General features: G+C 36.9%; 1 protein-coding gene across 1 annotated transcript; it reads left to right on the forward strand.

The window, feature by feature from the left end:
* The first annotated feature begins 1227 nt into the window (after positions 1 to 1227).
* On the forward strand, positions 1228 to 25940 carry NEK4 (NIMA related kinase 4). The gene is made up of 16 exons (XM_072421039.1): positions 1228 to 1381; positions 9267 to 9533; positions 9778 to 9975; positions 11561 to 11668; positions 13132 to 13286; positions 13832 to 13943; positions 15266 to 15631; positions 16891 to 16965; positions 17268 to 17378; positions 17956 to 18099; positions 18217 to 18286; positions 19029 to 19114; positions 19879 to 19973; positions 21448 to 21647; positions 23311 to 23444; positions 25083 to 25940. Exons 1-16 carry the CDS (start codon positions 1268 to 1270, stop codon positions 25173 to 25175), a joined length of 2328 nt encoding a protein of 775 aa, XP_072277140.1. The 5' UTR covers positions 1228 to 1267; the 3' UTR covers positions 25176 to 25940.
* The last annotated feature ends 646 nt before the right edge of the window (positions 25941 to 26586 follow it).

Genomic DNA, 26586 nt, shown 5'->3' on the forward strand with positions numbered 1-26586 from the left:
GATTGCCGATCTCACTGCGCATGTGTGAGATTGGCATTTTTTTCTATTGATGAAAGGGCTCCTTCTGCGCATGCCCGAGACCAGAGCATGCGCAAAAAGAGCAGCCAAGAGCCTCCAGGTATGCGTGATGTAGGTATCCCAGAAGGCTCTGCCCTCCCATTTTGTCTTGATTGCTGAGGCAAGGGTGTTGCACTAAAAAAAAATTTTTAGGTACCCTTTAAGTTACTTCTACAATAAGATATTTTTATACTATTATACTATAGTATTAACACTAAGCTACCCTTACATGGCATTTATAGAACAGAGGCAAAAAAGTGTGAGGCTTTTGCCCTTAGCAACACATATTCTGTCATTTTAATCTTGTGCAAAGTAAAAAAAATTGTATATGATCATAGACTTTGCAGCACAACCCCACTCCTGGCTCCCTTCATTAAGATTGTAATATTTTGGTTTTATAAAATCTTATTTATTACTCATAGTTTATTAACATAATAGAAAACCTTGTGCTCTGTGAACTAAGATCTGAGAGATATGCAGAAATCTATCTATGTATCTATGACTGTGGGATTCACAGGTCAAAAATTGACCTTACACAATGGTATTGACATATGACTATGGGGGGACATTAGATTGTGAGCTCCTATGAAGGACAGCTAGTGACATGACTATGGACTTTGTACAGCGCTGTGTAATATGATGGCACTATATGAGTATACTTAGCCTATTACAATCATTGTAATGCAACCAATGACCATTGTCTTTAAATATTTTAAAAAGTTACATTGCTAAGCTAAAAGGCTTTACAATCAAGTTGTATTTTTTCTTAGCAGCTTAAAGAGGAATAAACTCAAAATCCCCCAAAACACAAAAAATATACTTACCTAATCCTGCAGGGCAGTCCGATCCATCCGAGGGTGTCTTCCTTTGGGTGTGTTGCACTTAAAAAAAAAGAACAGAGTTTTTACTTTACATTAAAGGGTTGTCTACCCTTTTATGTAAATTGAAATTTCTGAGTTTAGGTACGCTTTAATTCAGACAAAGTGATCTCCATGTTGCAACAACCACAGACCAGCCATTGACTTCTGATGGGATGCCTGGGGGTGTATAACTAAGACTATCCAGCAGGTGTCGCTCTCATTTACCTGACGTACAAGCTCATGTCTTTGGTAGTTTCCGCTCTCCGTGCTAGGTTGCCTGGATACGGAGAAGCTGCCGGAAGTTGTGAGCAGGAGTAATGTTTTGTGAAGTGGGGATGAGGTGACTGACGATGGAAGAACAGAGGCAGCGGGCAGGATTGGAGGATTATCGGATTATCAGAGTGGTGGGAAAGGGGAGTTATGGAGAAGTCAGCCTGGCCAGCCACCGAGCAGAGGGGAAGCAGGTAATATATTCAGCAATGCATTGTGCTGTATACTGAGCTGTTCTATCACACAGCAATACAAAGTCACCTTATAGGGGCCCTACATTCAAACAAGGGGCCCCTGGGGTATCATTGCAACAAGTGTGTTTCTGCATGGCATGACCTGCATAGGTTTCACAGTGTTGTAATTTATTCTTAAAGTGGAACTAAACTAAAAATAAACAAATGACACTTACCAGAACCCTCCATGGCGCTGATCCGGTCCCGCGTCGTCCTGGAATTCCTCTTCCATCTTCTGCCATCTCTTCGCGTCCCCTTGCTCCCTCATCCAATCAGGCACTGCGCAGGTGTGATATCAGGTGACCTGGCCGCTGTGTTATTAATATTACACAGTGATTATATAGCACCAACATATTACACAGAGCTGTACAAAGTCCATAGTCATGTGACTAGCTTTTCTCACAGGAGCACGCACTCTAATGTCCCTACCATAGTCATATGTCATTATCACAGTGTAAGGGCAATTTGGGGTGAGCCAATTAACCTAAATTTCTTATTGCAGGGGACATTGTCTGCTCACAATTTCTTATTGAAAGGTTTAGCTTTTTCTTATTTTTTATTGCTGTCTGTATCCTAGTAAATTAATTTCCTCTAATTCCATGCCCCTGAAAAATGACAAGGAGTGCAAATCTCCCCAAATAAGGGGAATCATGAACTAAACACTTGATCTGGTGACCCCATTGGAAGATTGTCCCAATGACATCTAAAAAAAAGTCCATATTTGAAGCAGAGCTAAATTAAAAAAAAAAAAAAATTATACCTAACTTTAATCCTGCAGATCATTCAATGGCGCTGGTCCTTCCCACGATCTGGTCCTGCGTCGTCCTAGAATTCCCCTTTATTACTGCGCAAAGGAAGCGCCAGGAGCCGCCATCTTCTTGTCTTCTCTTCTTGCTTTGTCACCTAATCTCGCACTGCGCAGGTGAGAGATCGGGTGACATAGCCGCTGTGAAGGGGAAAAATAGAGAGCCGATCTCACTGTGCATGGGTCAGATTAGCATCTCCTTCCTCTTGGTGGGAAAATGCCCCTTCTGCACATGTCTGAGATCAGGGCATGTGCAGAAGGAGCAGCCAGAGCCCCCCGGGATGCGTGACGTAGGTATCCTGGGATCACACAGAAAGGGGAGGAGCTACTTAAAAAAAACAACATTTTTACTTTAAATAAAAGGGTTGTGTACTCTTTTGTGAGAAGTAAAAATTTGGAGTTTAGGTACGCTTTAAGAGTTGCTTATTTTTGCTATAAAAAAAAAAACAACAGGATATAAGTGGAGATCTACCCAAAATACATTTTTTCCATATTTAGAACAGCTGTCACCAGAACAAGCATCCCCATTGGAAGACTTCCCTCTATTCCTGTTCTGGGGACTAAACTTTTAGTTATGGGGACAAGAATGGCCAGGACAAATTTAAATATCCACAGCGAGGACACATATATCAATGTGGAATTATGTCTTATGGGGTTTTATATCTGGGATATGTTTTTTTCCCTAGGGGTTAAACTTGATGGACTTATTTTTTTTTTCAACCTGACTTACTATGTAACTATGTAATAAACATTTGACAAGTTTTTTTTTGACAGAGTACTAAAGTGTCAGTTGCAATTTTTTACTGTTTGTATGAATAGACATTAAAAAAACACTCACACTATGAACACACTCAACAGGCAGCAGATAAAGTATGAGGTGTGTTGAGTACATAACTAGCAAATGTGTCAACCGTAAAAATTGAGGGACAATGCACTTAAAATGGCTAAGACTTTTAAAGTCTTTACAGCTCATCAATTTGGAGTTTTTGCTAAGAATATATTCTTTTAGTTATAGGTATTCACAATTATATCTAAAGTGTGTGGCACCTGATGTGCACATTCAGTTTGCTTGTATGTAATTTCCTTTTTTTAATGTAACTTTACTTATGGCACAAGGTGATGTCTGTGAAGAACACAATGACAATAATTTTGGACATTTGTTTCCTACCCTGCTGACATTTGTTTCACCAGACAGGAAGTTGAGAAAAATCTGCAACAAGGGACAAATATCAATAAGAACACGCCATCACTGGGCTCAGTTTTTAGGAAAGTTGTATAAAGGGTCATTTCAGTGTTTTGCAAAAGTTGTAGCAAGGAAAAAACACGTGCGTGGCCTAAATATTTGTAAAGATTTCTGTCTTCCTTGCAGAGGCTTAATGGGTGTGTAAGGCTGCGTACACACGTTAGACTTTTGTCGTTGGAAAGGATCTTCCACAATCTTTTTCAACGACACAAAGATGCATGAATGAGCGATGTACATACAGAGCCATTCTGCTCTATGGAGAGGGGACGGGGAGAGAATGATGGAGCGGCACCTGGCTTCACTTGCATTGAGGTCATTCGTGGATCGGCCGCTGTCCATAATCGAACAAGAATCATCTGACGTGTGTACGTCGCCTTAGGGCTAGATCACATAGGTGATGAGGTGTTGGTACAATTACAGCTTCCTTGCCACAAGTAATCAAGGCTGTCAAGTGGACAATTCTTGTCTGTGGCCACACACAAAAAGAATGGGGGAGGTTTGCAACCTCTGTCCAACTGGCCCCCGTTCATTTTGAACAAGCATGGCAGTGGCAGCAAGCAGTGTGTCAGGCAGTGGAAAACGATTGAGAACGTAGCCCATATAGCTGTATGGAGGCAGCGCAATATACTTGGTTGATGCAGTAAGGGACATTCTGTGTGTAAAATATTGATTTTAGCTTTGAGGTATGTAAAGATAAAGAATGTGTTTTGCAATCTTTAGCTGATTGTTTGAAAATAAGTGAATGTTCTGGAATCTCACTGGTGATCTTTGATGCATATAAAGCAGAAAATCATGTATTTTTATCAGAAAAACAGAAACCCCATAATTATGTTACAGGTTAGTGCTGGTAGCTATGCAGATAATATAGAGAATAAATAAAGAGGTAAATTAATAATACACAGGACAATATATATGTAGAAGCAGGTCTTGGCTATTTGACCATAGTATCTTCATATATTTAAATTAAGTTTCAGTTTAAGGCAATACTTGTTACATACCGTTTTGTTAAAGAGGACATAATAAAGTGGCCATGTTTGCCAATGTTTTGTTGTGGCTCACTGCCCCCCCCCCCACAAAAAAAATAGTTTGTGTCCCTTCTTCATGAGCTGTGTAATGGGAATGCTGTATCTCTTCACATGTGACAAAGCTTCCTGAGTTTTGCGAGGGGTCACCGAGACCCCAACATGTCACAGTGCCATGGAGCAAACAGTAGAGGCTTGATAGCAACAAAGAAGGAGCAGGATTTGAGAGGCTCACATTATCAAGAGAAATGGCAGAAGTGAAACAATCCACCCAGAAATATGATGTCACCATATGATGTCAATGAAGGCAAATCTTGAAGAATACAACTTTAAAGCTAAAATTCCATTTAAAATTCAGATCAGGCAGAAAATACCCAGCAATATCGGCTTCATCTGTTTTTGCCAGGACTGAATGAACCCCTACACACCTGAGCGGTAGTTACATCATCCTAGCTGTGCCAATTAGGTTGGCCAAAGAATGCCTCAAGGATGAGAAGAAAAAAAAGGTGTTGGTGTTCTGTGACAGAACGGGTAGTGTGAATATAGCGGCTTTAGTTCTGCTTTGAAGAAGTAGTATCAAGATAATGGGCCTGATTTATTAAAGCACTCCAAGGCTGGTGAAGATACACTTTCATCGGTGAAGCTAGGTGATCCAGCAAACATGGAATGCATCTGGCCCAGGGTTCAAAACATTTGCTAGTAGCAAACAGTAAATGACTTTGAAGAAATACATTCACATTCCAGGTTTGCTAGTTCACCCAGCTTCACTGATGAAAGTGTATGCTCTCCATCTTTCATAAATCAGGCCCAATGGATAAGTATCTATAACAAGTACACTGATCAAATTATATTGGTAAGAGTAAGGTCCCCAACAATCAATTGAAATCATGTATGTGTTGCCAAGCCAAGTATTTGGTAAGTTTGTAGGTAAAGGAACAAAAAAGGGATTTTTACAGCAACAATGTAATGTTAATATTTTATATTGTTGCTGTAAAAAGCATTTTCTTTTGTTCCTTTAACTACACACTGATCAAAGTGTTTGAGAGTTTTACATTCTGCTCATTTTAAGATTTTGGCAGACAGTGATAGACTTTACATGTAATTAGGATCCAATTAAGAGTTGTTTTTAATGTTATATCCCTATGTTTTTCCAAAAATAAAGTTTTAATTTTTGTTCTTTATTATTGGACCCAACAGCAACCACTGGGCTTTAGCTGCTTGTTTTTCCACACATAAGTTTCTGGGGGACACAATTAAAAAAGTAATTTTCTTTGTAGTAGATAGAATTACAGCACATATAATAAATCACCACAGACACTTATTAGAAGCTAAAGTGTTTGTAAAGTTCGAACATTTCTTTAAAGTAGGGAAAGCCTAAAATCCCTGTTGGCTGATTTTTGGCTGTCTGTTGGCACTGGAATTGGTATCACCATTTGAAAATTTTCTTTTCGCTTTTTGCTCTTTTAACATATGTCACAGTGATAAATCTCCCCAGCGGGTAAACAGACTGTAAAAAAAACTAACTCTAGGGTCTAGCTCTTCTTTTTTCCTTTTTCCAAAACTTAAAAAAAAAGTTTGCACTTAAGAAATCAGTACTGAGCACAAGATTAATAACCTATATATGTCTGAGTAGACTGTATATGGGAGAGATAAAGATATATCAAGATGTATCTTAACTTTTCAAAATATTTACCAAACGTATTTACTGTTAAATAGCAGTCATGCCTTGCCTGTAAATATTGACTGACTTGTGCTGTATTATTTATGAATATAGTGTACACGAAGGCAGAAAGAGATTGGTCCCTCCATACCCTTTCATTGAGTATTGCTTATTGTTCTCATTACCTACCATATGGTAAACTTTTGTTTTTAGAGTTTAACTTTTTGTTACACTTTTATTAAAAAGAAAGACATGCATATCTAATTCTGTATCACAGTGTGTCATTGTTCTTAATAAAAGGTGAACAATGGATACATTGCTAATTTATGCAAATCACAAATATCAGCCTCCTCAGCAGACACAGTTTGACCATTTTTTTCTTAAAAAGGAATTGATATCTGGAAGCTGTGCCCAAAAAAAGACAACAGTGCCTTAGCTCCTATGCTGCATATATACAACAATGGGCCTGATTTATTAAAGCTCTCCTAGACTGGAGAGGATACACTTTCATCATTAAAGCTGGGTGATCCATCAAACCTGGAATGGATTTCTTCAAAGGCATTTGCTTTGTGCTAGCAAATATTTTGAATCTTGGATCAGATCCATTTCAGGTTTGTTGGATAACCCAGCTTCACTGATGAAAGTTCATCATCTCCATCTTTGGAGAGCTTTAATAAATCAGACCTAATGAGTCTGTAGACACAGGAGTGCTTAGGGACTTTTCAGGAACTCCACTACTATACTATAACTTAAACAAAGTAAGAATTTAGAGTACAGCTTAGGCACAGTTTACTTTAAAAGAAACCCTGTTGTGAAAACTAAAGTGGACAAATGTGATTGGAAGCAAAAAAATGTAAAAACTTCCCTCTCATTCTGCCAAACACTCCTCTGTTTTGAGTTTTTTTGCCTCAATTCCTTTCCTGCTTGGCATGCACAAACCTCTTGCAGTTCTAGGCTACCAGGAAATACAGGAGAGTCTGGAAATTGTGGGGAATCCTCTGGGGTCTGTTGAAATAATGGAACAGCCTTACAGCTGCTCTGATCTGTTTTCATATCTATCATGCTGAGTCATATATAATTCCCATCAACAGCTACAATAGTTGCCATTAACCTTAAGCTTTGTTTACTCTCTGACTTTCATTAATTGGATATTGCACCTTAAGATGAGGGATAAAGAAGTTTAACAAAAGGACAGACATGCAGAAGGGTTTGGCTAATTATATTGAGTTAGATATTTAGAATAGTATCAAACTTTGATACTGTATTTACTGTATATATATGGTACTTCAGCGTTCAGAATACATTTAGACAATTATCCCAACCTCATCCACTTTATGTGAGGTTATCGGGGTATCCAGATATACAGATTCTTCTATTAGGATGATGAAACGTTCTTAATCAGTTCATAGGAAGTAAAGTTACCTAAAACAGTACACGCGTGATCTGTTAGTCTCTTATTTATGCCCAACGCGTTTCACCTTAATAGCTTCCTTAGGGGAACTCGAGACGGATATACTATTTGATAAAATCAAAGAATTATGTACAAATCAGAATTATAGTCATAATACACATAAATTTCAGTGACATTACTATAGGGAATAGTTCTCAGGATATCCAAGGGTGTGACTCTCATTATGGATAAGTATATGTAGTATATATCAGAGAGATAAAATAGAATCAAAACTTACTTTGTGTTGTTTCAAAATAGATGAACTGAAATCTTATTGTAGGATAGATGCAACAAGTGCGGCTGACTCATATGTTGTCCAGATAAAGTAATGAGTTGGATAAATAGGTTATTGGGGGGAAGGGGAGATGTCTTCTATAAAATTATTTAATTTGTCTGAGTAAGAAAATAAATGGCTTTTAGTGGGCATTAAATACTAAGAGATGTATAGAGAATTGGATAAAATTTAATTTAGGGCTTACCCCTAAGCTTGCTGGGTACTTGAAATTCTTGGATAAGACTAAAGCTACGTACACACTTCCAATTATTATCGTTTGTAAACGAACGACGAACGATCCTGCACGATATCTGCGAACGATCGTATAGCACCGATCCTGTTCATACAGATAACGACACGATCGTTCGAAGATATTGTACACACGTATATATACACACAGTATATATGAATATATATATATATATATATATATATATATACACATACACTCACATACACAATACAGCCTGTATCGATCAAATGTTCGTTCATCGCGCATGCTCAGAACATGCACGATCACTGAACGACCGTACACACGATAGATGGTCAACGATCGTCGTCCAATCCGATCCGCCGGTCTGGTTGTTCATTTCCAACGACTATCCTCGTTCGTCGGCGTCGTTGGTTACTTTTTTTACAAACGATTTTTGGCCAATCGGTCGTTCGTCGTTTGTTCGTCGTTCATTTCCAACGATAAAAATTGGACGTGTGTACGCAGCTTAAGTGTGGGTGAGATAAAGCCGATTTTGACCTTACAAGAAGTGTTGAGATTTCCTAAAATGTACAGCTTTATATATCGCCAAATCTGCCAGTTGTTTTTGTCATTTATTTGTCATTAATAGTAGCTTCTTTCTTTGCAGGTTTCCATCCATAGGTTCTAGTTGCATAGATGTAAAGAGTAACTATAGTTCCACATACCAAACTCATGAGCAGGCAAGTTCTTTATTGCAGAAGGGACAGGTCATGTTTCTTCTGCAAAAACATAGTTACCTGCTTGTTTGTGTCACCTGTCCCTTCTGCAAAAAAACAAGGACCTTCCTGGTCACATTTTTTTAATGGTTGTGTTTAGTTCTGCTTTAGGAGAGAGGTTTTAAGACCAGTGTGTGGTCTTTGCTTCTAGAATAATAACTGGGTAAAATATCTGTATGGAGTTTGGAGCACTAGAAAAATGCACTGAAATCACTCATAACATAGTGGTAATTTAATGGCTTCCTCTCAAACTCAGAGTGTGTATGTATAGTAACATCACACTACAAGGCCCTGTGGAGGAACAATTTAATGGTTTGTATTCTTTTTTTGATTCTAAAACGATAATAGATGTTTTATTTTCACAAACAAAAGTAATAGAAAATAAAATCGCATTATTACTGAAGCATTTTTTGTTCTTTACAGTATGTGATTAAAAAGCTAAATCTTCGCAATGCCCCTCGTCGGGAGCGGAAGGCAGCAGAACAAGAGGCTCAACTTCTTTCCAAACTAAAACATCCAAACATTGTGGCCTATAAAGAATCCTGGGAGGGCGGGGATGGACTGTTGTACATTGTCATGGGCTACTGTGAAGGAGGAGACTTGTACCATAAACTCAAAGATCAAAAGGCCAAACTGCTTCCAGAAAGCCAAGTGGTAGAGTGGTTCGTCCAGATTGCCATGGCACTGCAGGTAAGATGTCCTTTGGTTATCATAGTAATTTTTGTTTGTTGTCGCAACAATCTTTATCGAAAAAATATTGTAAATTGTTGTCATTCCTTGTGCTGGCAACAAATGTTTAATAGGCATGCTGATGTTCCACCTTCTCTTCATTCTTTCCAAAATGTGGATAAAATAGTTTTAATACAAATTTTATAACTCACATTTGCTAATAACACCTATGTTTTTCTATTATTACTGTCATTTCTGTTTGCAGTATTTACATGATTTGCACATTATGCATCGTGATCTGAAAACTCAGAATATCTTCCTGACCAAATCCAATATCATCAAAGTGGGAGATCTTGGAATTGCCAGGGTCCTGGAGAGCCAGTATGATATGGCCAGCACTCTCATTGGGACTCCCTATTACATGAGCCCAGAACTTTTCTCCAATAAACCTTACAACTATAAGGTAATATTGTTTAAATGCCCTATTGTGTGATACTTCCCCCCACCTAGATTGTAAGCTCTTCGGGGCAGGGTCCTCTCCTCCTCCTTTGTCACTTTCTATTCGTCTGTCATTTGCAACCCCTATTTAATGTACAGCGCTGCGTGATATATTGGTGCTATATAAATCCTGTTTATTATTAATATTATTATTAATAATAATAATAACAATAATAATAATAAATGCTTCTTCTAGCCATACCAGTTGCTAGACACATTTGGTTGAAAATTTGGATTCCTACTTACTTTATTCTTTGTAAAGAGAACCTATACCTTGTCTATGCAGGTTAACTGAACTGTGTCCTCCAGCTGTTTATACTTCTCATTTACACCCTCACCACTTTGTTCAGATCCCTGAGACGTTCCACACAAAGGTCCTGATTTATTAAAGCTCTTCAAGACTGGAGAGGATACACTTTAAACAGTAAAGCTGGGTGATCCGCAAAACCTGGAATGGATCTGGTCCAGGATTGAAAAGATTTGCTAACAAATAGCAAATAATCCAATCCAGGTTTACTGGATCACCCAGCTTCACTGATGAAAGTGTATCCTCTCCAGTCTTGCAGAGCTTTAATAAATCAGGCTCATAATTTCAAAAATGGCATGGACAAAATTGGTGGCAGCCTCAACTTAATACTTGGTAGCACGCCCTTTGAAAGAAATAACTGATGTTAATTGCTTTGCGTAACAATGAATGAGTCCTTTGCATCTCTCTACTGGAATTTTTTCTGTTCTTCCGGTGCCAACAAAACAAATAACCATGAATATACCAAATCATTTGTAATTGCAATCAAATGCAAGGGTGCCAATATTTTTGGCCATGACTGTATATAAATAGGATTATATTATATGTGATATCCTTTGGGAATCTTAGGACTTAAATAGGAAAAGGGGGCAGTGAGCATGTGTGTCCACCTTCCCTCTCTTCCCGTCATCTGGAATCTGGTTTTCCAAGTAAGGAAGGGGCAAAAAGCTTGTAGGCCCCTTCTCTTTTCATAAAAACCAACTCCTCGCCTGCCCCCATTGTTGGCAAGCTGTATTTGTCCAGCTCTGGTAGTATTGCTATACCAATCAATAAAAGGTATAGTAATGCTGAACCAGATAAATTTTGATCCAAGCACCTCGGACGTAGTGATCTCCTGCCTGATACTTAAAATTAAGTTCCATCTCCTCTTTCCTGAACTTTTATTTAATTGTCGGGCAGAGAATCAATCCGCCTAACGAGTACTGCTGGTCCTGACTTTGAGAAACCCTCTGCACTGGAAAGCATGATCAGACAATTCATCCTTTTCAGTGTACATCACATAACCAATATTCTAGGCTTTTGGTTATGTGAATTGCATTGTAGCAAACATTGGGCAGAATGTTTTTTAGGAAATATTCTCTAGGAAAATACTAACTAGGTATTGATAAATTCTTTTAAAGTTTCATTAGATTAGTAATTTAAGTTTGGCTTCTCTTGCATTTCATGGCATGTTTGTAATTTTACTGTGTTATTGCTTACCTTTATAACAATTGTAATCTATTTGTGTACCATTATGATTCTGCAGTCTGATGTCTGGGCCCTGGGATGCTGTGTGTATGAGATGGCAACTCTCAAGCATGCTTTCAACGCTAAAGATATGAACTCTTTAGTGTATCGCATCATCGAAGGGAAGGTAAATACTTACTTACCTTACATTATTAAAAAAGAAAAGTATTTATGCTGTTTTCAGTGCAGGTACTTTTTTTTTTTTTTTTTTATTAAATGTGTTTTACAAAGTTTATGACTATAAGATAATGTATTTACCAGAAATCTGTTTTATGTCTTAGGCTTGCTGAAACATTTTGTGACATTCGCCCTGTGTTTTATGTATTTAAATTCAAAAAGGACCTATGAAATGTTTATAAATATGTTTGAATTTAGAGCAGCAGGCTGTTCTTGATCTACAAATGATGGAAACCAATGGTCCATTGTAGTTAGTGTTAAATAAGTTTATTGGCGAATCTGACCACCTGTCATTTTTGAAACATGGCTGCTTATATCTAGTAATACAGAAAATTCCATTTGTGTTATCTTCCATCTTTTAAAGCCCAACAATATTGGATAGGAATGGAAGTCAGGAAGAGTCAGAATGTTTGGTAATTATTTCCTGTTCTATTTTAATAGCAGAGAGTCAGAGAGACAATAACGTGTGAGGTCTCTCCTCCAGTAGAGCTAGGCATAACAACAACTTACAAGTAAACCTTGTTCCAATTTGGATCCCCTCTTCTTCCACCCAGGGCAAAACAACAGAATCCTATTATAATGTTATGTACATTATCATTTGTATCATTTCCCGTCCTTAGCAGCTGAGTGAGGATCTTTTCATTTGTCAAAGATACCCTACTAATTAGGCAGAAAAAAAATACATCTTATGAGACAGGTTTACATTGTTTGGTATTAGTTTTTATTTATTAGTTTTTTATATATATTTAATGTGGTATTTTTTCAGCATTCCAGTTGAAGAAAACATCAAACCTGGGTATATAGATACGACAGAACTTTTTTTAATTAATGATGGATTGTAGCAGTGATTATCTGTTTATATATATATATATATATATACACACACACGAAGTCCCCAAGTACAGGACATATGGATGACTCCTAGATACGAACGAACAAGCTTCCTTGCTTGTTGTGTGCAGGACCGAGGCTTGATAGGGGGTAGGGGGTGGTTTTCATGGCTTGCAGAAGAAATCTTTTGCTAAACGCAACTGAGCAACATCTTGTAACTCTTTAATGACCAAGACAAACTGCAGCTGTTTCTTTTTGCATATTAAAGCACAGCTTGCTCCAAAAGTTAGTGAACGTTTAGGCTCCATAAAGTTTTTTTTGCTTTGTTTGTGATTAGCTCACAGTGAGGATTTTATACAGTAACTGACACCATTCTGCCTAATAATATGTTGAGACAAACATCTGTCCTAATTTCATTTAATAAAATAATTTTCCTGTTCCGACTTACATTCCGTTCCGACAAATTCAACTTAAGAACAAACCTACAGTCCCTATCTTGTATGTATCCCGGGGACCTGTATACTGAATATATTTTGATATTTTGAGTTATGAGTTTTAACATGATGACAATTTCCCTTTCAGCTACCTCCTATGCCTAGAGATTACAGTAGTGACCTAGGAGATCTTATTGGAACAATGCTAAGTCGACAACCTGAAAAAAGGCCAACGGTGAGACAAATACTAAGAAAGCCCTACATTAAAGAACACATTGCCTTGTTCCTGCAACATTCAAAGCTGTAAGTTGTTTTGTCATAATACATAAAATATGTTTTCATTAAATAACATTTCTTGATGTAGTATTACCCCCTCTTGGTTAAAAGATGAAAGGACTGCTGCCAAGTTTTTTTAACCCCATTGGAGAGATTATCCTTTTTTTTTTGTCAAAGCTGAGCAACAACTAGTGGAAGCTGCTGTCACTGAGACAGGCAGTATGTAAAAATACCTTCAGAATTGAGGTTATGCAAGAAAATCTCTTTTGGTTTAGAAATAGATAGGCATTGCAGTGTATTGCAGAAAACTTCTACGTCTCTCCAACTTTTCGGAGGGCCCTTTGATGGAGCAGGTCCTGCACAGATGTAGCCTGGATGTTAGTGGATGAGGAGTAACTTAGGGGGCTTTACCAAATCTTTTGCTTTGTTTGTAAAGTTTTTTTAAAGTTTTTTAAAGTAATAAACTTTTGACTGAAATACATTTTGTTGAATCATGTTGAAATAATATATTTAAGCCCTAAATATGATTGCCTTAGATAAGTGATATGCTATTTTTTCATTTATTTTCAAAGAAAACAGGGCAGGCGGAAAAAGAAGGTGGTAGACTCAAGCAGTGTTCCCAAAAATCCTGAACAAGAGGTACAACCTCAGCCAGCTCCAGACCATGCGAAGGAACATAAAGTGGTAATAAAATAATGTAATATTTAAAATAAAATTCTATTAAAATTCTATAGGAGAAGCTCACAATTCCCATAATTTATTGGTGTTGTATACATAATATTTCTGTGTAATATGGTCAGGAAAAACACATTTTAAAAACATTTGTAATTATTAATATTTTTGATTCACATTTCAAGCATCAAGTTAGGGTTGATTCCTTCTCAGGCTATCCTTATTTTATATGTTTAAAAAGGACTGTTGTTTAAAGGGCTCAAAAGCGCCTGAATCCTCCGTTTTTAGGAAGGCTCCTGTAAGAAGTTTTAATCAGAGCAACTATTTAAAAGCAATAATATCTTGCATTTAGGTGCTCGTCTTCAGTGTTCTGGAAATCCTGTGTGATGGATGCACCATATATTTTAAATATATTATATATATTGTGTGCTGCTTCCTCTTAGATTGTAAGCTCTTCTGAACAGGTTCTTCTCATCCTCCTGTGTCACTGTCTATATCTGTCTGTCATTTGCAACCACTATTTAGTGTACAACACTGTGTAATATGTTGGCACTATAAAAATGCTGTTTATTATTATTAATAATAATAATAATAATAATAATAATATGTGGTATAAGAAAACGACTATGCTGTAGTTGGAATTAAATTCCATACAGGTTTATAGATTGTACCTTTAGCAGCCATCTGTATTCCTAGTGGTTCACCCAGCACCCATTCCAAATACTTGAGAAGTCAAGATAAATTAGCCACAAACATACAAAAGTGTCTTGTTTTATTAAGTCTGAACAGTAGATACAAAAAAGAAAGATCATTGCACAGCAATGCAAGAGGCAGAACCTGTAAATGTAAAAATAAAAAAAATATTTCTAATTTGCATATATAATTACAAACTGTACCCAGTAACAAGTTTTTTTGAATCTTAACTCCCGGCAGCATGTTAAAAATATGAAATAGATTTTGTGACATTATTTACTTATTTAGGCTTTGATCTAGGCATCCTGTTAGACAGCAAAGCCAGGTCCTGAACTACCACTTGTACAGAACATGTCCCAGCCTGAGTGAACAGTAAAGGAGCCCACTAATGATTCTGTTTGCGTTCTCCTCCTGTCTCTTTGTTTCCTATATTAGACTCTCAGCCCTCTGTGCACACACGTTTGGTCTCTTTCTCCCATCTGTTGGATTTAAAAGTAAATACTTCCTCTTAAATAAATAAATGAAACTTTTTTTTTTTTAAATAGTGCAATTTTAGGGTTAAATTCACAGTTATCCTACATTGCAGGTTAATAACTTATGTTTTACATTTGTAATCTCCATCATTATGTGCAATATTACAGTCTAAAGCAAGGAGTCCAGTAAAGATGAAAGCAGCCAATATACCCCCGCCAGCTCCAGAACCAGTGAATAATATGGCAGTGTCCATTTCATCCCTCAGCAAGGTGGTTATTGATATTGTACCTGGTGACAAAAGGCAGCCACATGACGAACATTTGATATCCCAGCCAGAGAATGGCTGCATCTCCAGGGACGTTGCATGTAAAGTGATACGGAATGGACCCAGAGGGCAAGACAGTCAAACAAAGCCACAACCAGCATTAGGCTCCAAGATGGAAAATAAAATTCCTTCTGTTAGCTTAGAAGATGAAGAGGACACCATGAAACTTTTGCAACCAGTCGCCAAATGTGAAGAAAAGATAACCGAGGTAGCCTATAGCTTTCATATGTTTAGTCTTTTGTGCATATGACTTAGTATTTGACTATGTTGATACAGAGTGAATATGCATATTTTTTGATCCACTTTGAAGTTTTTTTTTTAATTTGCATGTTTCTTAATCCAACAGTAAAAAATTCATACATTTATTTTCCATGGACATTGGTTGCATGCACACATGATAACATACTAGAGGCGGAATTCACAAGGCTAATACACTATACTAGGATACTTATTTTTATAAAAGTTATTTTTTTTTAATGGAATTTTAAAATTACAATCACATGACTAAAAATAGAGCTTGTTAGGGGTATTGATTACTTTGTGAATTGAGCCTATTGTATAATAAAATGGAGCTCCTTTACACTGCATGTGTTTGATATTTCATACATTTTTTACCAAAAAAATAACCCTACAAAACTACTAGTTTTACTACTACTTTTACTTGTTGTGCTGTATGGGCATTTTGTATACATATTTGCATGCTGTTTTTTAATATATATCTATAATCATTCCATTGAAAAGTAAAATGCGGACAACACCTGTAAATAGGTTTTATGTTATTGCATTTGTGATGTGCATTTTGTCTATTTAATAACAGAGCAAAAATAAGTACTATATGTGTCAGTTTAGTAGATACGTATGTTTGAATTTTGATGCTGATGTTTGACAGTATTGATTAAAAACTAAAGATTTTCACTAGACACAGAACCCCACATTGTGTCACAGTACATGCCTTTGTGATTAGTTAGGTACATTCAGTTAGTTAGTTGGTTAATTCAAAAACAATTCGCTGTATGTTCATTCCCACTGATTCTAGTAGTATTGACCAAATCCCTAAAGTTTTCATCTTGCCCCTGACCAGTCATATTGTCTATCTTCTCCTTTGACATAATGACAAATAGGGAAGAATCAGCCGCCACAGCTGGTCCTGCATTGTACGTCATGATGTAAAAGTGCCCGTCCCGTTCTGGGACAGTAGAGAAGACAAGCGTATGTTTTAAGTAAGCAATATTCCGTATTGAATCCTTGGGGGAAGGAGAAGATGGGATTGAATATTTTCTTTGGGAGAAGCCAGTTTGGAGTTTTACTTTAAATAAAAAGCTCATGGCAGCCAATATTACCATGCACTGGGAAAGTTACAGTGAGTATAAAGGGGAAAATATGATTGGTTATTGTAGAAAAGTACATACTTAACTTGTTTATGACACTCATATGTTTGCATGACTGAAAGTATTTAATCTATTTTAGGACGTTATTCCTGTGCACGATGTTTTGGAATCTACAGAGAAGCTCTTAGAACCATTTGTTGCAGTTGCAGAACCTGTAAGTGTCATTATCAAGAAGTAAATATTTCCATTAGGCCTTGTGTATTAAAAGTAAAAAAGATGATGCCCATATCATATTAAGTGTCCAGTATGGGGCAGGAATAGTTTATCTGCGCTTCCTTACTCTCCTCTTCTCAGTGCACACTGTTTCTTTCTATTTTTATTTATTTAAGGCATGGGTATGGCTCCACACCTGCTTTATAAATGTGCCCCTCAGAGTAATCATCATTTGATGTCAAACACATACAGTATTTCAGTTACTTCAGTTACTTCAGAGACATTTTGTTTTTTGTTTTTTAGGATGGACACATATTATCATCTGAAATTCATCCACGCACTTCTAAGTCTGAGCCGTCTTTATCCAAACAGAGAAAACACCGGATCAGAGAGAAGTCAGCAGACTCTGACAAGGTTAGTCCTTGAATCACACAATACACAATTTAAGGAGTTTACAAAACACCTTGAGGCTGTAATTGTTAAGTACACAAATACATCTCTCTGTAAGGTATTGCTGCTCCTTTTTGAAGCACTAACATTAGCAATAATAAACACCCTTCTTCCCATCCACCTATGTTCCCTATGATTGAAAACTGTATATTCATATCGTACCAGATACCAGAGAGTTTTCTGTCTTTCCCAGTGCCAGACAGACATGCTGGGCTTGTAAAGGATTGAATTTATTTGGTGGCTTTGGTAAAGATAACTTTACTGATACATTGATACACATCAGGCCTTCTTTATTCAAGAGGAGGCAAGTCAGTGTTTGGTAACGTCTCTTCTATATAAAAAGAATCCTAGTATTACCGACAAAAGGAAGCTGGTGGACTGGTGTGCTACAACTATGTTTAGATGAAACACTGGATTTGCTTCCTGTTTTTCTTTAATTTTCTTGTGGTTTTGCATGTAAGTTTACCATGCCATTGGAATTATTTACCAAAACCTGATCATGTTTTAGCTTTAATACATTATAAATTGTTACTTCTTTAAGGCTAATGTACAGTGTCCTAGACCCCTGCCTTCTCCACCTGCCATACAACCTCAAGATGTTACAAAGTGTTCAAAAAGCCCAGAAAGAAAATTTCTTGCTGCAGATCATGTTGACAGTTCAAAGAGTAGTGCTGCATTTTCTCAGGTATGTAATATTTTGCAGTTTTGTAATTTAATTTTTCCTAGTAAATACAGTTTGGACAGCACAAAGGCTGTGCATCGTGCACAATATAGTTATGTATTCCTGTTTGTATTTCTTTAGGATCATCGTCCTTTGTCAGCAAGAGAGAGAAGAAGATTAAAACAGTCACAAGAAGAAATATCGTTATCTGGTAAGTTTCTCATCGCTGTGTTTAAATTGGTTGTCATTTCAATAAATAAAATATGACCCCTCCAGATATTTTCCTATTGACATATCAATATTATATGCTGCCTCAATAACCAGTTTCAGTCAGTCAAATCAGTTTAGACAATACGATGATTTGCTGTAGATATGCACAATCAAATGGCTCAATATTCTGTCAGACTGGGGACACTTCACTTTATACCCGTTAGCAGCTTTTATTATTACATTTTTTGTTAAAGCAAGCAGTGCTCAACCCAGAATTTTTTTTAAGCCGGGTGGGAAGAAATTGTAGGTGGGTGGCAGCCCCTGTATTGTCACCAAACTCTTTAGTAACCACCCAAAAACAGCCGGGTGGGTGCTGAAAAGTGCCGGGTGGTGCACCCAGCTAAAAGGGCCTGGGGAGAACCCTGGCAAGAAAATTACTTCAATTTGGTATGCTGTCTTTTTACAAAGCAGTTATCCCTAACTGTGCAGACCTGTTTGTTTGTGTCATGTTAGTGAGTTTTTTTAGGTGTACGTTTTCATTAATACCAACTGTATGTGAAGTATTCAGTTTCCTGTAAGCAGCTATATATAATTGTAACTTTATTTTTGTAAATTTATGATTTAATGAATTCTTCAATGATTTTGAGCCAGTAACTCAGTGTTTCTGCAATTATCACAAATAGCAATCTACATAAGGGTATAGAAGGAGTTAGATCATGATTTTTTTTTTTTTCCGCTTCAAGCACCATCAGTCAGGAAAAGTTCTACTAATGCTGTTGTGAAACCAGAAGAAATAAATCCTGTCAATCAAATGCAGAGTATGAGTGAGGTGAGAACTATGATTCTGTAATTTTCTGCCTGTGAAAATCTAGTGTTAGTACAGCTTGATTAATAAACAACAACAGCTATTTTTAATGGGAAAGGTTACTAAGCTAAGTTTATTCTATGCTTCATTATCTTCATTATCTAGGGAGGATATTTTAAACAGGATGGCTGCTAGGCTGGGATGTTCAACAAATCAACAAACAAGTGAACCTGCAATTCCATTGTACATGTTAAAAAGTAACAGTCCTGAAGTTAGGAGCATTTGTTGAGCATGTTATTTTCTAAATAAGTTGGATTCGTTTTACTGGGGCCTAACTTCATTATTAAGCTCTGTCTGATGTATGGCCTAGTGGTCAGTAAGTTTACTCTCAGTGATAATGGAAATGGCAATTGGCAATGCTTGGCCATGATATCCTGGGGGAAATGAGGCTCCAAAACAATGTAAAATGTAATACTGCCATCTCCCAAATCTTTATTCTGGCTTCAATTGTGAACCATCGAATACCCACATACATTATAACTTTTATCACTATAAGAAGTACCAGCACAATAAGTACCTTACACAACTCTTCCTTGGAAATGAAATGTCTTCTTTCATTTAAAATTAGAGTAGGACATTTTACTACAAGAAATAGTGTATGTAAGGTACTTATGGTGGTGCTTTGTGGGTACTTCTTTTAATGTTTCTTCCATGGAAATTGCATATTTATTTAAATCCCACTCTAAGGCTATTGTTTACTAATCAACATTTTTTTTGTCTTAATAAAGAAGAAAAAACAAACGCCTGTTTGGCAAACATCTGAAGATGATCTGAGCTCTTCCACCAGTTCCACAGACAGGTCTGAGGGGGAATGTAAAGAGCGGTAAGTAATTTATTTCAATACTATATGGTACATTCTAATTTATCCTGTGTGTAATAGAAAATTTATTGCAGCACTTTATGCTGCACAGATGATAAGTTATACTTTGCAGGGTTTGTTAAACCCTCTTAGAGTAGTTTCCCTGCCTTTTTGTTAGGCAAGGATGGTAAGCGAAAAGGATTTTGCTCCAGAAGGAGAGAAGTAGCACCCAAGGTAAAAAAAGTTGAGTCCCTTATACCAAAGGTAATATGAGATATGAAGAGCACACACTGTGAGATTGTCCAGCTAACCAAGATAATACCATATCCTTATAACGTCACAGGGTTTAACTTTTTTAAAAAAGCTGACAGGTTCACCAACTCCTTTTTCACCTCACTACAGTGATTGGCCATCATCCCATAAGGGTATCAAACCATAGTGTGGAAAACCAAGCTGGATATGCATAAAGTACATGTGTTGTGAGAGAATTACACAAAATAAGATTTGTAATATCTTTTAAGAATTCCATGGCTGAAACCAAGACTTTAGTGCTTTCGGCACTTTGCATTTTCCTGACACTCATTGGGCCTGTGAATCTAAAATAATGCAACCAGACTCAGCTAGGTAAACTAGCAATTTTAGGGAAGAGAGCAATAGCAGCCCTCATATGTCTTTTACTTACAATTTACTGTACTTTAAATATTAAGACCTGTCCTTAGAAACAATTATTTTGCTAAAAACTTATCTTTAGTGATTATCCCTAACAACAGTAGAGTGAAAAAAGCTGTTATGTTCTGTAGAGAGGAGGAGGCACCCTACTGCATCCTTCTTGTTAGAAACAACAGTGATCATTGATGTTTAGTCATTTAGCGACTTTCCATATCAGATCAATAAACCATGTCTACCCACAGTTGTACTAATGTTAGATTTTATACTTAGGGGACAAAGATCTAACACTTGTACCTAGGCTATCTAGTATTACTTTATCATGCAGATATATAAAATCTTATCATAGCATGCTGTATGTGAGAACATGCTATAATTGAATATTACTTTCATTTTGATATCCAAATTCGGGGGGCTTCGGGGGAGGGGGGGATCTCTTACTATTTAACTAATGGCAAAGCAGGTGTTGTAAACTGTTGCAGGCATGCCCACTTATATTAGGCCCAATTTACTAAAGTTCTCCAAGCCTGGAGAAGACTATCAAGGGAGATACTGGGTGATCCAGCAAACCTGGAATAGATTTCCTTAAAATCTTTTGCTAGTTAGTTGCCAAATCTTTCAATTTTGTACCTGATCCATTCCAGGTTTGTTGGATCACCCAGGTTCTCTCTTGATTTTTTGTATTTTCTCCAGTCTGGAAGAGCTTTAATAAATCAAGCCTATTGTGTTATTTTAAATTTTGGTCACAACATTCAATAAATAACACATAATGCATGTTTCATCAATGTGTTCTTATGACCATAATGATGTTTTTTCTCTCTTTTGGTTAAAGAAAAAGCTCAGACTCCGGAGATATGAATGACTTAGTCGATCTAATGACACAAACATTACACATGGAAAAAGACAAAAGTCAACCATCCCCAGCTCCTTGTCGTGAATTTAAATTTCACAGGAAATACAGAGACACATTAATGTTACATGGAAGAGGTGATGAAGCTGAAGAAGATCTCTTTTTCCCAGATGTACCATCAGGTGTGGAACTCTTTTTTACCTATTACCTCTGTATTATAGAGGTTGCCATCGGTTCACTTAGTCTGAGCGGTTAGGTTTGCCATACACAACTTAAGATAGTCAGTCAATTAGACAAAGTGTAGAATTATATATAGACAGGGTGTCCCAAAAGTCACTACACACTTCCTTTTTCCTATTTTGTTCCAGGTATCATTCAGAGACCCTCGAGGCCATCAGCATATGACAACTTAGGCTTTGCAGTTTTTGTAAGTGTATCATTCCCTTAACCATGGCTCCCCAATTGACATTGAAGCAGCACCGCTTGGCAAGAAGTTTTTCAGACCCCGACTGCAGTTTATGAAGCTTTATGGCCGTCACAATGCTCCAACGCGTAACTCAATTTACGCTATCCATGGCAAGTTTCTGGAAACAGGATCTGTTCTTGACAAACCACGCAGCGGAAGGCCTGCTACTACCACTATCGATGAAAACGCTGAACTCAGAGAGCAGGTGTTCATGCAAAGCCAGGGAAAGTCAATACAGGGGGCAGCACTGGAACTCCGGATCAACAAAAGCTCAATTCAGCTGATAGTTCGGAGAGTGATAAAGCTCTACCCATACTGACTTCAGGTTGTTTAAAAACCTGGAAGTTTGGAAACTTGGAAAAGTGGAAGATTATGATGCTCGTGTGGAATTGTGTGAATCACTCCTTCACCATTACCAAAACAACCCTCAGCTCTTGGAAAACTTCGGCGACAAGTCTTCCATCTCTCCAACTGTCGAATTTGGGGAAAAACACAGCAGAAATTCAATTGGTGAGCCATGGATAAGGAAATGATACGCTTACAAAAACTGCAAAGCTTAAGCTGTCATATGCTGATGGCCTCAAGTCTCTCCAAATGATACCTGGAACGAAATAAATAAATAATATATAATATATATATAAATAATTTGTTTTGTCAGTAACTGCTGCAGATAAAAAAAATACACCAGGAGGGCAATAACTGTAAAACAAAAAATCCCAGTAGTTTATGCTTGACATCAAAAGCATAATTTGTGATTATGAGCCAGTTTATGGAACATATTTGTCTTTTAAACTACTAAACTATTGCATTTTTTGCTAACGTAACCATAGTACCCACTACACCATTTAACTACCCTAGTGGGGTATACAGGTGAAAATGTATCAATTTTTTTTATTGGACTCAATGGATGCAAAAGTTATTTTGACTTTTTTTCAATCTTCCAAAGATCACTTATAAAGAACAGAACATATAAAAAGGGGAAAAATCAGGAAAAAAATAATAGCTGAAGAGGAAGAAGAAAAAGGTCTAATTGAAGCTAAATAAAGTTAGGGTTAAATGGGAACACAAACTATTTATTTAACTGGCAAACATGCTGTAACTGACCCTTTCACTTGCTATGGATGAACATGAATATTTAAAACAGAATAATATTAACATTGCATCATGTAATCCTCATTGACACTGCAGGTAATAGAGAATAAGTCAGATTGCCAGTAAACACAGCCACAAAGCTGAGGAGTAGACGCCTTTTATTGAGATGAAGTTTTTTTGGGCTTGTGTAGTATACCAAAGCTTGACAACTGGTTATATCGCAGATTTACCAGACACTCTGTGGACCTGCCAAAAATCTCTGGACATTATTTTTTTGTTTTGTGCAGATAATTTAACTGTTCCGCAAAAGTTCCGAAGAATGATCGAGGCTTTGAGAGCTGATGTTGTGAAGGGTCTAGGAGTGAAGGTCCTAGAACAAGTGTATGATGTCATGGATGAGAAAGATGACAGACAGAAGGAGGTATGTTGACTTCACATTGCTATACATGGTTGGATTAAGAACACCTATCACTTGAAGGGTGGGCTGAATAGTGGAGACATTTTCATTAGAACCAGAGAAAAATAGACAATCTAATAAACTTGGATTCGACATACAAATTTTAAATACAACATAAATATAACCAGCTGAAGAAAAGGCCAAGAATATACCGGATCTTCTGTAGCTGCAGATGAGGAAAGTAGATTTTACATTGGAAATGTGATTTTACAATCTTATACTAATAGAAATCTGAGGGCTGCTATTGCTAACCCACCTATGAAAATGTTGGTTAGATAAGTAGTTTCTGTTTGGAGCAAAAAAAAACATTTTTTTAAAATAGTTATGCCTACACCAGATCATATTCTTTTATCTCAGCTTGTTTCACTACAAAGTGAAGTTTTTATCCCTAGAACTGTGTGTTTTATACTTTATAGCTGCTTACATTTTTTCTGTTTCTCTGGGTTTAGCTTTATAGTTGTGTAGATGTATTTTTATTATCACTATATATGATATAAATAGGATTAATATTTAAATATAGGAAAACATGAAAATGTTTGTATGCATATGCCCTTGTGTTTCTTGTAATTAACTCAAACAATGTAATTTCTATCTATACTATACAGAATTATACTTCTAAATGTAATTTGCAAATCCCTTTTCTGGCAATAGTCTGTTATTTAAAGTTTCTGAGAGTCCCCTGAGGAAGCCAATCAGCGTAACGTGTCGAGTGGGAGACAATACTATAATGTATGATCACAAGAAAGAAACTAAAACATATGATCTTGTTTAAAGCATACCTAAACATTTTTACTGTACATAGCAGGGTAGGCAACCCTTTTATATTGAGGTAAAATGTTTGTGTTTTTTTGTTTTGTTTTTAAGTGCAACACCCTTTTTTGTAAAACCAAAAAGGTGCAGCACCGCCCCTTCAAGCCTTGATCACTGAGGCGATCAAAACCTAATGGGAGGGCAGAGCCCCCTGGGACACTTATGTCAAGCATCCAGGGAGGCTCTGGCTGCTCCTTGTGCGCATGCCTTTACCTCGGGCATGCGCAGAAGGGGAAAAAAATGCCGATCTCATGCATGCGCACTGAGATCAGCTTTTTTTTTTCCCCCTTCACAGCGGCTACCTTACCTGATCTTACAACTAAGCAGTACGAGATTGGGTGAAGGAGCAAGAAGACTGGAAGAGAAGACAGAAGATGGCGGCACCCGGCACGAAGAGGAAGTTTACTTCCGCTTTAGGATTGTTTCTGTATATCATTGTAAAGATAGCTATATTTACTGGCAATCTTTTTACTATAACTACTCATGTTACTGGCGATTAATTAACTATTATTAGCCAAAAAAAAATTTTCTCAAGGTCATCAGAACAAGGAGTCCTGGGAAAACCAAATTGTGAAAGTTGACATTAGAACAGGAGGTTTGTGGGTAAACTGTCTTGGAAGTTTTAGTATTTAATATTCACTTGTGCCTTAAGGATAGGAAGTGTAGGAAATCTCTCTGATGAAGGTTCTACATCTTCTCCAAAGAAATATTTCATGTAGAAACACACTTTGGAGTAAGCTTCTTTGTGTTTTTATTGCTTTCATTATGTAACTTGTGCTCTTTTTCTTGCAGCTGCGGTTACAGAAAATTCTTGGAGAGAAGTATGATGACTACAATCTGAAAGTTCAACAACTTAAATTTTTTGAGGAGAATTCAAAATTTTAAATCAAGTGGGATAAATCATTTCATTCGAGCTAGTGTAAATGGATATTTGAGATCAGTTTGTAAGAGATTTGTGCGGTGTTTTGTACGCCTTGCAGTTACAAGTCATTGGGCCTGATTTATGAACGCTCTCCAAGGCAGGAGAGGATACACTTTCATCAATGAAGCTGATACAGCAAACCTGGAACTGATCTGGTCTGGGTTTAAAGACATTTGCTAACAAATGACTTTTAGGGAATCTATTCCAAGTTTGCTGGATCACCCAGCAAGTGTATCCTCCCCAGCCTTGGAGAGCTTTCATAAATCAGCCCATTCAGTGGAACAAAAGCACAGCTTTACCTTGACCATACTGATCTCAAAAAGTTCATAAACACAAAGTCGAAGATTTTTTTACTTTTATATTTTTACAATAAAAATCACAGTTCTGTGGATTTTTTTTTCGGGAGCAATAGTTTTTAATATTGCCACATTTATACAGAAGGATATTTAGATTATGTTTATTTACAGAACAGTTGTGACCAGTTTTGGAAAGCTATGTTGTAATATAGACATTTTGGACTATATTTTTAATATTTGTGTCATGTCTTACCTAAAACCTGTCAATGTTTTCTCACCCTCTGGAAACAGAAATGTGATTTATAACTTGTTTCTACCTATGACAAAAGTTATTTTCAATATTGTAATCATTTTCATGTATATCAGTAGTCATCATCGTTAAAACTAAAATTGTGTACTGCCTATGTACAAAATATAGTCTCTTTAATCTTGTTGTTTTGGAGGCTGTCCTGGGTTACTTAAATTTTCAAATTTTTACATATTGTTTACTGGTACAAGAGATCTCATTACCAGATCATTCATTTTAACAAAAATCTTGTAAGATTTATTGAGCCTGATTTATTAAAGCTCTCCAAGACTGGAGATGATACAATCGGCAAACCTGGAATGGATTTCTTAAAAGTCATTTTCTATGTGTTTATATGTTTTGAATCTTGGACCAAATCCATTCCAGGTTTGCTGGATCACCCAGCTTCACTGATGAGAGTGTATTCTCTCCAGCTTTGGAGAGCTTTAATAAATCTGACCCATTGTGTAATAGGTAGAAACACCCCCCCTTTCTGTATACTGCTGGGTAGCACCATCTTGAATGTTTTTACAGCTGCCTCAGTGTGGCTAAGAACTGTAATTCTACTGACACTTTACAAGACAATGTCCCCCATTCACTCCTCCTGCAGCAGGTACATGAACGGTTATTTAGGGAAATAGTGATGAATCTAGGCCAGTGCACACAGTAATTCAACTCTCTCAGAAGAGGAAGCATTATGACATGCAAGGATGCAGGGGCTGGGCTAGGGAACCAACACATTTGAAATGGTCAAATTTCATTTTCTAGCCAATGAATAAAATATCATTTATA

Source organism: Pyxicephalus adspersus, chromosome 8 (genome assembly GCF_032062135.1).
Source record: "Pyxicephalus adspersus chromosome 8, UCB_Pads_2.0, whole genome shotgun sequence".
NCBI classification, from domain to species: Eukaryota; Metazoa; Chordata; class Amphibia; order Anura; family Pyxicephalidae; genus Pyxicephalus; species Pyxicephalus adspersus.